The sequence below is a fragment of the Capra hircus genome, chromosome 15 (assembly GCF_001704415.2).
Source record: "Capra hircus breed San Clemente chromosome 15, ASM170441v1, whole genome shotgun sequence".
Classification (NCBI taxonomy): Eukaryota; Metazoa; Chordata; class Mammalia; order Artiodactyla; family Bovidae; genus Capra; species Capra hircus.
The window spans coordinates 54,240,574-54,252,834 of record NC_030822.1 but is presented as its reverse complement, the minus strand read 5'-3'; the positions used below and the strand labels follow the sequence as shown (position 1 = coordinate 54,252,834).

Sequence of the window (12,261 nt, the reverse complement as noted above, 5' to 3'; positions counted from 1 at the left end):
GCTGGTTCCCCCACCCCCTGGTGGATCCTGCGGGCCTGAAACAGAGTCTCCTCAAGGGTCTAGAAGTCACCCAGGAACACATAACCTTTGCCTTCTCCCCTCTTTCATGCCAACAGCATGAGCTACCTGACATGTAGCTACCCAGGGCTGGAGTTCCTGTGTCTGCACTTGCGAGAGCTCAGGAAATGTTTGAGGAATGAGCTGCTTTTTGGAAAGCGCTTCTATTCAAAGGTCATGCATCCCAGGGGAGGCTCTCTGGTGGCCCAGACTGATGGATACTACTCCTACCCTGCACAAACCTTCCTTTTCTCCCTCCCCACCCACCCCTGGGGTCCCCTTCCCACTTCCTCCTCTCGAGAGAAGGGCAGTGGGACCAGCAGGGCCCAGACTCACCTTCCTTCCAGATTCGGGGTCCACAAGTCAGCCATGACTTGGGGTGCTGAGTGCAGGACCTTCCTGTGCACTTCTGAGGGGCCCTTCCTTCTCACCCACGCGGCCTGGCCACCAAGGAGGGAGACTTCCGGAGGGTTTGGCATCTCCTGGGTCTATGCCCTCCCCTCGCCTATCCAAACTCTTATGTACTCTGGCCCAGCTTACATGCTCTTTGACCCTCTCGTGAGAACTGGCTTCTCTGCGTGTCTGCACTTGGGCGTGATTGCTTCCACCTGAATCTAACTCTACATAAATCCTCTGATACTAGGTTGGTGCCTGGTATACTCACTGGCCTCATTCTCTCTGGCTGAACCCTGTTCCCCTCCTTGTGAGCCCTTTTCACCTCTCGGACCTCTGATGACCTCACTCCTTCTCCCTTTGGGCTCATCTTGCCCTAACAAGAGTTAGCTGAGAACTTCAAGCTTTGGCTGGTCCCTGCCAGGATAACACAATCTCTCCCTCCCAGTTTAGAGGCACCGTTTACACAACTTAACAGCCCACTAGCTGTTAGAGTAGCTTTGTTCACCTGGCTACACTGCATTCTCCCAAAGGGCAGAAGCCAGTAAATACAGTACCCTATCCCCATATCGGTTCCCCAGTGTTCTCACCGAGGTTGCCTCATTTTACCGACAAGTGAACTGTGGTTCAGAGAGGTTTAGGAAACCAAAGACACACAGCTGGTCCCTTGTAGGGCCCAGCACAGAGCAGAGAATGGAACAGGTGCTCAAGGAGGCAGCTTGGCTAATGGAAAGCCTTTTAAAAAGTTTAACGTGCTGAGCTTAAGCTGGGCTTCTCAAAGTCTCTCCCCCTAGAGACCGACAGCCGGTAGAGGGGCCTCTTGTCCCTGCCTCCTCACTGACCCTTGCCAGATGGGAAAAAAGCCACCACATAGAAACATAACCTTTATTGCACACGGCGCTGGGTCTTTTTTCATAGAAAAAGGTATTAACACATAAGCATCTGCAAATTGAAGCAACTCCTGGTTTTTTTTTTGGAACAGTAAAATCGCATGCAGTGTCTCTGAGTTGGGATCTTGGTCTTTGTCAAAACCACCTAAATCGGAGGGAGGGTGAGTAGGAGGGAAAAACTGCTGAGTCTTTGTGCCTCTGTCTCAAAATAAGGTGAGAGAAATATATAGATATATAGCTCATCGCTGTGCTCCTATCTCTCTATATAGGTATATATCTCTCCACACAGATTTTGTGGGGTGGGGGGATTTGACGTGTACTGTCAAATTCTTTGTGCCCTGGCTTCATGGAGAAGAAGAAAATAGTTTGATTTGTACAAAAGAGTTCTATGTACAGGCGTTCATGACTCGGGGGGTTGTTTTTTCCTTGTTGGTGGGTTTTTGTCAGTTTGATATAAATAATGCAGGAAATCAGCCAAGTTGTTGTGTGAGGGCCGGAGGTGCAGACAGGTCCAGGCTCGTGGCTGCCCTTCCGGCTGCGCCCCTACACCAGGGTGTAGGACTTGGAGTAGGCCCCGGCCCCCTGCTTCTGAGACCTCCCCACCCCCGACGTGCTCATCTCGAGAAGTGAGTCCCTGGAGCCCCCCATTTTGGTGTGTGGGCCCCCGGCCCGCGGAGGCTCGGTGCTGGGGGCCGGAGGGGCGGTGCTGGGGGGCGCCGGGGGCTCGGCGGGGGTGGGACCGGGGGCTGCGGGGGCCGGGCCGGCGGGGGGTGCCGGCATGGCCAGAGTCCTCTGAGGTAAGGTGGCGGTGGAGGCGGCCGTGGGGGCCCCGGGGTGCGGAAGGCCCAGGGGCTTGCTGGCAGGGTCCAGGGTCAGGTGGCGAGCCTGGGGGTGGTAGGTTCGAGTCACGTTCCTGATGGAGGCCTCGCGGGGCGGGACCACGGGGCAGGGCTCACGCCCCTCTGCCTTTCGGAAGAAGGCCTCCGACTTGGCGTACAGGGGCAGGTTACAGTAGTCACCTGGAAGGGAGGAAGTGCGCTGTGTCAGCCGCAGACGCCTCTTGGAAGCAGCCTGTTCCCCCACCCCCGGCCCTCAGTCAGTCCCTCCACCCATGGGCAGTAACCAGTCAAGGAAAGATCAGTCACTTGGCCTCTCTGAGCCTTTGTTTCCTCATCTATGAAATGGGGATAATCTCATCTCCCTACAGTAATTCTGTGAGGAGGGAATGAGACAAAGTAGGGAAAAGGCTCCTTATCGGAATTAACCAGAAAAATCGCTCCATGAAGGCCATGCACCACCATCTACGGAATCCAGAAAGAGCTATCAATCAGTCAATCCTGCCCATGTTGGGGCCGGGTGAGGTTTCCAGTGTTGAGTCAAATGTCTTGTGTTGGGCCTCCCTGGTGTCTCGGACGGTAAAGAATCTGCCTGCAGTGCGGAAGACCCAGGTTCAATCCCTGGGTCGGGAGGATCCCCTGGAGAAGGAAATGGCAACCCATTCCAGTATTCTTGCCTGGAGAATTCCATGGACAGAGGAGCCTGGATAGCTATAGTCAGTCCATGGGGGTCACAAAGAGTTGGACACAACTGAGCAACTAACACACAGGGAAAAGGCTGCAATACAGAGGCACAGTATTGCTCAACAGATTGATCCCTATTGTTAATTGTTCACTATAACTGATCAGCTTCAGCTGTGGGTGGGCTCATTTTTTAAACATTGTCATCCTAAAAGCTCTGGCTGTTAGAAAGCTTTTCTATACCCTGAGAAGGAAAGGAATGTCACTTCTTGTCAATTCCCCACATTCAAACTGATTCTGTCCGTTGAGGTCCACCAGAGCAGGCCTCCCTCCTCTCCCAAGCCTCCTTTCAGACGTCTGAGTCCGCTTCGTTTCTGCATCCCTCTCCTCCGGGCAGAATGTTCCTCCTTTCTCACAGTGCCTCCATAGGACACGCTTCCAGGACCCCACATCCTGATCCCTCCCCACTGTGAGCACCCTGTACACAGGCCTCTCTCCTGTCCACTGTGCCAGGCACTCTTCAGGTCATTTCATTTAGACCCCACAGACCCCTGGATACATTAATACCTGCTTGGATTTTGCAAATGAGGAAACTGAGGTTCAGAGAGATTAAGTAACTTACCCAAATTCACAGAGCTGGATGGGGAGGGGGAGTCGTAAAGGGCTGCTGGACTCCTAGGTCTCTATTCTTTCTGTTAACCTGTGCTCTTCTCTAGATGACCCTGAACCCCTAGTTCTGCATGGCCCCTTAGCAAGGCCAGTGCCGGGCAGACCAGACTGCCTGGTTTGACAGCCTGTGTCTTGCGTATGGTGGCCCTGATGTCTCCTGGTGGGCACCCTTGCTTCCCTCCCCCTGGTTATCCTAGACCTGCCCTGCTGACCTCAAAGGGCATATACTCTGGCCAGGGCCCTGGAATCAGATGTTCCCTGTCAGGCTGGGTCACTGCCCACCATGAGGTTTGACCACCATGGACGTAGCTGCCAGGATTACTCCTTAACTCTGTGCCAGGCATGTACATCATTTTTAATGCTCATTATAACAATGCAAAGTATATGCTCTCGTTTGCATTTCAAAAACAAGAAAATTAAGGCCAGAGAGGTTCCATGACTTGCCTGAGGTCACAGAGGTATTAAGCATTTGAGACAGAATGTGAACCCAGATCTGCTTGCTCCCAAGTCCTTGCTCTCTGCACTATACCCCACTGCCAAGGAGCCGTGCTGGGCGGGCGGGTAGGGTGCAGGCAGGGCTAGGTTCTAGCCTAGGCTCAGGGGGTTGGAAGGCGGGGACACAGCAAGGGAGGTGGTCTGAGCACTCACTCTTGTTGGCCCGGTGAGGGATGGGCACAGCCACGTTCTTCCCCCGGTCAGCGTCCTGGGGCTTGGGTGGGGAGGCGGTGAAGCGGCAGATGCCGGGCTCTGAGGGTGTGCTCATGGACGTCATGCTGTCCGCATTCTCGTTGGTGCCCGTGGTCATCTGGTCAGAGGAGCTGTCGGAGATGAAGCATTCGGTGATCTCAAACTTGGCGTGCTGCAGTTGCTCCTCCAGCTTGGCGTGCTCGTAGGCCCGGGCCAGCTCCTCATAGGTGGAAGAGGCACTCTCAGTGGACACCATGCTGTTCCGTCCTTTGTCTTGGGAGATGGCGGGCACAAAGTTAAAAGGGAATGAGTGGCGCCCCCATATTCATTGCAGCATTATTTACAAGAGCCAGGACACGGAGGCACCTGTGTGTTTTGTGAGTGGGTAAAGAGACTAAAAAGACACACACATAATTGCACACAGTGAGATATAGTGTTCATTCATAAAAAAGGCAATCTTGCCATTTGGGAAGATATGCATGGACCTCAAGGGCGTCATGCTCGGTGAAATAAACCAAAGAAAGACAAACACAGCTTGATAGCACTTATATATATGTACGGACTCTAAAAACACCCCAAAATAACAACAAACAAAACCCCTAAGCTCACAGTTACAGAGAATAGATTAGTGGTTGCCAGAGGTGGTGGCAGGGGGCGGGAGTTGGGGGAAATGGGTGAAGGTGGTCAAGAGGTACAAACGTCCAGTTATAAAATAAGCAAGTCATGGAATATGAGGTACAGGATGATAACTACCGTTAATCACACTGTATTGAATATTTGAAAGTTACTAAGAGAGTAGTTCTTTAAAGTCCTCCTTATAAGAAAAAATCCTGTAATTGTATGTGGTAAAGGATGTTAACTACACTTATTGTGGCGATCATTTTGCACTGTATACAAATATCGGATCATTATGTTGTACACCTGAAACTAAATGTTATATATCAGTTATAGCTCAATGAAAAATAAAGTGGGCTTATGGGGAGAGGGTGTAAATGAGGCCAGGTTGAGCGGTTACCTTAACCATAACCCCAGTAGCCATCTGAAAGCCTGACTACGGAGCGGATGAGGCTCACATGACCCTGCTCTCTCCCTGTGAAGGTAGTGGTGGTGGCAAACATGGGATAATAAAGAACAGACTTTTAGACTATGTGGGAGAAGGCGAGGGTGGGGTGATTTGAGAGAATAGCATTGAAACATGTACATTACCATATGTAGAACACATGAGCAGTGCAAGTTCGATGCACGCAGCAGGGCGCTCAAAGCCGGTGCTCTGGGACAACTCAGAGGGAGGAAGGGAGGTGAGGGGGGGTTCAGGATGGGGGACACGTGTACCCTTGGGCGATTCATATCGATATATGGCAAAACCCACCACAATATTGTAAACTAATTAGCTTCCAATTAAAGTTAATTAATTAAAAAAGTGGGATCGTTGACTAACAAAAAGCGAAACATCTTTCATTCTTTCTGAAGTCTATTTATTTATGGCTGTGCTGGGTCTTTGTTGCTGTGCAGGCAAGTGAGGGCTATTCTCTAGTTGCGATGTGTGGACTTCTCATTGTGATGGCTTCTCTTGTTGTGGAGCACAGGCTCTAGGGTGCTCAGCTTCAGTAGCTGCAACAAAATAGTTGTGGCACGTGGGCTTTGTTGCTCTGCAGCATGCGGGATCTTCCAAGATCAGGGATGGAACTCGCGTTTCCTGCATTGGCAGGTGGATTCTTTATGCCTGAGCCACCAGGGAGGCCCACCCACAGCTTTTGTTCTTGATAATAAGCATCACCCTCTGGGCAAGCCTTAACCTCTTCTCCAACAAACATCATGTACACCATTTTCTCCATCATCTTTTGGGAGAGCAAAGTGAAATCCTTGACAAGCAGAGCTGTTAGGTCAAGAGTTTTTGTTATAGCCACAGGGTAAGTCAGTGACCAGCTGGAAATGAAACTGACTGGTCCCTTGGACTCCATGAGCTGGTGGGTAGGAGTGGGGAAAGTAGAAGATAGGGAATGGGGGAGCCTGAGGAGAGTGAGCAGGAACCAGGTCCCTGGGCTTACCTGTGTCCTGGGAGAGGCTGGCACTGTAGCTGTCACTCTCGGTGACAGTAACACCATGTTGGGAGCCCACAGTGCGCCAGTCAGAGGTCAGGGTACGGGCGGGGGTGGAGGCCTGACACTTGGTCAGAGTCCACTGGCTTGAGTACCGGTTCCGGGTGCTGTGGGCTGACTTCACATTCTTTCTGGAGACTGGATCTGCACAGAGGAAGCAAGAGCTAGCACCCTCCAGCTGTAGCCACTCAGGCTTGGGCAGCTGGCACTTACCAGAAAGGGTGGCAGGGAGCAAGGGAGGAGGCAGGAGCAGCCGCAGAAGCTCCCTTGGGAAAGCTGAGTGTGCTGCCTTTCCTGAACACAGAGCTATCCACGGAGGAGGAGGGCAGCACTGTCAGGGATACGGGCAGTGGGCAGCATCCCAGTCCTCCCTGGCCACCCCATCTTTTCTACAGCCTGGGAAGAATGTAACCTCCTCTCCTGCTGCCTCATGACTGTCCATTCATTCCCTACAGGCCTGTATGTATCCTGTCCTTACGTCCAGAGTCTCAGTGAAAAATGCAGAGGCCCTTGGAGAGAAAGAACAACTAACCCTCTCAAGATTTCTAGGGAGAGAAAGTGAGGCCCAGAGAGATAAGGTGAGTGATATGCCCAAGGCCACAGCTAGTGGGTCTGTAATCAAGGTTTCTAGATTCTACTTCCAGTGCTCTTTCCATTCTTCCATGCTGCTCCTCTCCTTTCAAAAGAAAAAGTCACCTCTGCATTAGGCTGTGCCCAAGAAACCTCATCTGGGAGGTGGGCTGTCTCCCTGGGGATGGTGCTTACTGGTGCCAGGCCGGATGTCAGACATGTCGATCAGGGGTCCTGAGCTCTGGATGAGGGCTGGGTGGTGCAAGGAGACTCCAGTGCAGAAACTCTGAGGATTGACAGCCTGGCTGAACTCAGCATCGGTCACAGGGATGGTGGCCTTGTCATCTCCTGGAGGAAGAAGCACAATCAGCAGGAGTCCTTCCCTTTGGGCACCATCTTTGCTTCCCAAATTTCTCTTTGTCTTTATCTGACACTGAACACAGTAAAGGTCAGGTAAGGTCTCCCCATTAACAGAGGAGGCAACCCAGTCCTTAAGAGAAGCTGCAGTGAGTTCTGAGGTTGTGGAGTTGTTGACTGGGCTGCTTCTAGAACCCTGGGCACTGTCTGAGGACTGGTGGTCTCCCTTCATGAGATGTGGCCTGAGGAAGCCCCCTCAGCAGGACACAGAGCTCGTGGCCCCTGTCACTCACCCAGCTGCTTGATGCCCTCCTTGTCCTCGATGAGCAGCTGGACCCTGGGGATGTCAATGTGTAGCCGTGGGCCCTGGGGTGGCCCCTTCACAGGGGTGTCAAAGCTTCGGTTGTTCTTGCTGTGGGGAGAAGGGCTGGAGGTGTGTGACAAGGCAGGCACAAGGGGTTGGGGGAGAGGTTTTGCAGGATAGTGGGGTCTTAGAAGCCTCTACCCTGGGTGAGGGGAGGGAAATAGGAGGAGAGAGGAAGCAGTGGTGTGACACCCACCTTATCAACATTTCTGCCAAACTCTTTGCATCTGCAAAACAGTAGAGAGGGGACTGAGTGAGAATGGGGTCTGAGCAGGATCCGAATTGGAAGAGGCATGGGGAGCAAGGTGAGAGAATTCCCTAAAACGGGGCCAGGGCTGGTCTCTTGGGAAGAAATGTAAGGACCTTGGAGACAATCCAAAACATGGTAAGGTCTCACTGCTCCCAATTCAGGATTTGACTCAGGTCTGTTTTCCTTTTCTCAGACTTTTATCTAATAGGGAGACAGTATATAAAGTATTCCATCTGCTTCCTGAACTGACTCTAATCAAACAAGACATCAGAGCAGGTTGGAAATAGGCATCAGTGGTAGATCTATCCTCAGTTATCTGTTGGAGAGAGGAGCGAGTCGGGGATGAAGTACAGGTGGTCAGTGGGCACCTCTAGATGACATCAACCAAGAAGGTTTATTTCCATCTCTAGGGCATCTGTCCCCAAAAGTACATGGATGGATCTGAAGGTCACAGTTTTATCTCATGCATGCATGAGCTAAGTTGCTTCAGTTGTGTTGGACTCTTGGCAACCCTATGAACCACAGCCCAGCAGGCTCCTCAGTCCATGGGATTCTTCAGGCAAGAATATTGGAGTGGGTTGCCATGCCCTTATCCAGGGGATTTTCCTGACACAGGGATTGAAATGGTATCTCTTATGTGTCCTGCACTGGCAGGTGGGTTCTTTATCACTGAGCCACTCAGGGAGCCTGTTCTATCTCATAGGGACCCTGAATAGATTTGGGACTCTAAGGTTAGGAATCGACAAGAGAGGAGAAACAAAGGACATGGGTAATCTACTAGACCTCTGATAACTGAGAATGACTGGTTAGAGTGAATCTAGTTATGAATACATGGTTATAGAAACCATCTATCTAGCCACCCATTCATCCAGTGATCCAACCACCAGGAGTTGGGTAGATAAATGGATGGTTCAGTGAGTGGCTGATGGCTTTTAAATGGTTGGATGGATGGATGATTGGATGTTTGATGGGCTTCCCAATGAATGCCAACCATTCATCCATTCAGCTATCAGCCCATCCAAGCATCTATCCAACCATTCACCTAATTATCCATTCATCTATTCAACCATTCATCCAATCATCCATTCATACAACCATACAATCATCTACCCATTTTATCATCCATCTGTTCTTCAAATATTCAGCCACCCTCCATCGAGCCAACCATCTAGTGATTCAACTACCAGTCCATCAGACATCCAATCATCCATCCATCCAACCCCTTAACAACTACCAACCACCCAATGAACCATCCTTTTATCTACCCAGCTCCTAAACACCCTAGGCAGCCTTGGTTATTGCCTCTTTTGTGCTCTTATTGTGCCTTGGCTGTGAACTCTATAAGGGCATGGGCTGCTCTTTCTCATTCATTTTTATATCTCTAATGTCCGGCAGTATCTACAATATAGCAGATACTCAATAAATATTTTCCAAATATGTGAACAGACATTTATTTAGAAACTTGTTGATCTTGGGCAAATCAAGCCCATTCATGCCAGACTGTGGTATCAGGTGTTGTGACAGGGGAGGATACTAAAAATATTTAACACTTGACAAGGCATGGAAACAGCTCAGTCAAAGCTGAGCAAGGTCCTAGAGACCACGTGCATGTCTTTAGTGGCTGGGCCCTAGGAAAGTTGCAGAGGTCCTATATGAGAGAATGGAGCATCCAGGGTGGAAGGGAACAACATCTATTTACCAACCAGCTATGGAATTGTTCACATGTCTTAACCAGCAACATGGTTTTAAAAGTCAACCTGGTGAGGGCAGGCACAAAGTCTTGGGGACACAGAGGAAGAAGCAGTGAACAGCTAAGGAGGTTTCAGAAGTGACAGCTGGAGTGAGTGCTCCCTTCAAGGGGACACAGACACCCTCTCTCATCCAGACAGTGCTCCAGGCCAGTGCAGAGTGGCCAGTGCAGCTGAGGAAGCACAAAGAAACTCTCCTACCTCGGAGCCGCTTCAGCCGCTTCTCTTTCCTCTTCTTGCGAACGATGAAGAGCAGTGCCACCCCCAGTGTGGCCAGGATGACCGGGCAGCCGATGGTGAACAGCTTCTTCACGTCATCCCCGTCGCCTTCTGCAGACTTGATGGGCGGGATGGTGCCTGAACGGGGGTGAGGAAGGGAGTCAGATGTCCCCAGGAGTCGAGCGTTATGCAGAGCCTCATGGGCAACATAGCCCTTGGACCTCTCCTGCTGCCTTTGGTCTTCCTCCGATCTCTGCTTCGCAGTTCAGAGCCCCAACTCTCCCCTCTGCTTCCCCCAAGTTCTGGTCCCATCAGGACAGCCATGAATGGTTGTGTAGTTTTTATATTGCATATGATATTAAAGACTCCTAGGCCTGTTTTAGAATCATCCTGAACCCTTTCAGAGATAAGTCTCCTGCCTGTTGGAGTTCAGTATTCATTTCTAGAGGGTAGCTGATGGGCTTAGATTCCCACATCCAGCTGGTAAGGTTGAGGGATGGTGATGATGAGGATCACAGGAGACAGAAGTCAGGGCAGTGGGATCCTGTGTTCTCTTTCCCAGATGGGGGCAAAAGCCACTCAACACCCCACAGTCTCTCCCTGCCCCCTCCCCGCCATGGGTGATATCTGCTAACCCTGGGGGCTGCTAGGAGATATGATAAGTTCTCCCGCTGACAGAGCCTTCTGCCAAGCCCTGATGTTTACTTGTTTCAAAACCTCAGCTAAGAGTCATCTTCTTCACGAAGTCTTCCTTCTTTGAGCAAATACCCCAAAGATGCCACTTTTATTCTGTTTCCTTAACACACAGGTAGATTCAGTTAAGCTTGTGACAGCTGGTCCCCATGAATTCAGCCTTCTATGTGCCTTAAACATGTGCGTGCATGACTGTGAGGTATCCACATGTGGCCAACACCAGTTGGTGTTCATCAAAACACCCGTGGGCTCAGCTACATTCCCCAGACTTCCTGGTAGTTAGGTTAGAGCCATGTTACTAGTTATGCACAATAGAATGCAAATAGAAATGATGAGTGTCTGTCACCCCCTGGCCAGGGCAGTTAGGAACTGCTGTGTCTTTTCTGTCTCTCTCTTGCTGGTGACCTTGGAAGCTGCATGTTCAAGATGGCATAGCTAACATGGCTAAATGATGGTGGCCAGCCAACCCTCACAAGATGTTATGAGAGTGAGAAATCTTCATTGGATCAAGCTATGAAGCTTTTAGTGTTCGTTACTGCCACATAGGTTACCCCACCCTGGCTAATGTACCATCTTAGCAGAGTGTTCTTATGGAGCAAGACATCAACTACCTCTCTGCCTCCTCTCATCTCTTTAAAGCAATGGAGAGCAAGGGTTGCACCTTCAAAGACCCTCTATTTTTTTTTCAATTTTATTATTTATTTGGCTTGCTGGGTCTTAGTTGTGGTATGTGAACTCTTAGGTGCGGCGTGTGGGATCTAGTTCTCTGACCAGGATAGAAGCTGGCCCCATCTCCCTGCATTGGGAGCGTGGAGTCTTAGCTGCTGGACCACCAGGGAAGTCCCAAAGATCCCCTGTCTTCAGTGTTACTGAAGTCAGTGTTACTAACCTGATGCCTGCCTATCCATCTGTGTGGTCACAGGTGCAGCTACCCACTTATCTGCCTGGCTGTCTTCTGCTCCTTTTGCCTGTCCTTTGCTTGATTACTCACCCATCTGCCTTTGTCCCTGACTAGAGTCATACCTCTTCTCAATTTGCTATCTCTTTACGTGTCTGCCTCTCGGCCAGCTTCCCCAGCAGCAGCCCCCGCCTGCCCTTGCCGACTCACTGCCATCGTAGTCCAGGGTGGCAAACTGGGCAGTCTCGTTGCCGCAGCCAGCGCTGTTGCAAGCCCTCATGCGCAGCTCGTACCACGTGGCCTCCCGCAGCTCGGTCAGAAACACCTCCCCGGAGCTGTTGGCGCGCAGGCCCTGCCAGGCCCAGGTGCCCTTGGGCCGGTACTCCAGCATGATGGCAGTGATGGGGCAGCCCCCGTTGTTCCAGCCCTGCAGGTTAAGCCGAGCATGCGTGGAGTTGATGTGGGTGAAGAGGTGCTGGTCTTTGCTGAAGGAGGGCTCTGGGGGGCCAGAGGGAGAGACAGAGGTTAGAGAGACTGGGAAGGATTTCCCTGGGGTGGCTTGGGACCGGGGGATCGGTGGGAGGTGTGGATGGGAGTAGGGATGCTCCAGGGGACAGAAGGGGAGTAAGAAGAGAAGAGGGAAAGGGATAAGGAGAGCAAGGCCTGGCCCAGGAGGAAGACAGAGGCAGGAAAAAGGAAGAGGTGAGCCATCTGTCTGCCACCCCCTGCAGGGAAGTGGGGCCAATTTTTCCTACTATGATTCATCCAGATGCTGCAGCGATGGAGCTAGGTGGGGTCTCCCTGGAGTCTCTGTGCTTCCCTGTGCCCTTCTGCCCCATCCCAGCACTTG

General features: G+C 51.3%; 1 protein-coding gene across 1 annotated transcript in view; it reads right to left on the bottom strand.

The window, feature by feature from the left end:
* DSCAML1 (DS cell adhesion molecule like 1) overlaps positions 1,322-12,261 on the bottom strand; it is a 364,704-nt gene continuing 353,764 nt past the window's right edge. The window contains exons 26-33 of the mRNA XM_018059732.1: positions 11,622-11,909; positions 9,803-9,958; positions 7,800-7,830; positions 7,533-7,651; positions 7,078-7,230; positions 6,262-6,456; positions 4,175-4,486; positions 1,322-2,359 (exon numbers count right to left, since the gene is read on the bottom strand). Of these exons, the coding sequence (XP_017915221.1) occupies positions 1,884-2,359; positions 4,175-4,486; positions 6,262-6,456; positions 7,078-7,230; positions 7,533-7,651; positions 7,800-7,830; positions 9,803-9,958; positions 11,622-11,909 (1,730 nt within the window). The 3' untranslated portion in view covers positions 1,322-1,883. The remainder of the gene's footprint in view (positions 2,360-4,174; positions 4,487-6,261; positions 6,457-7,077; positions 7,231-7,532; positions 7,652-7,799; positions 7,831-9,802; positions 9,959-11,621; positions 11,910-12,261) is intronic.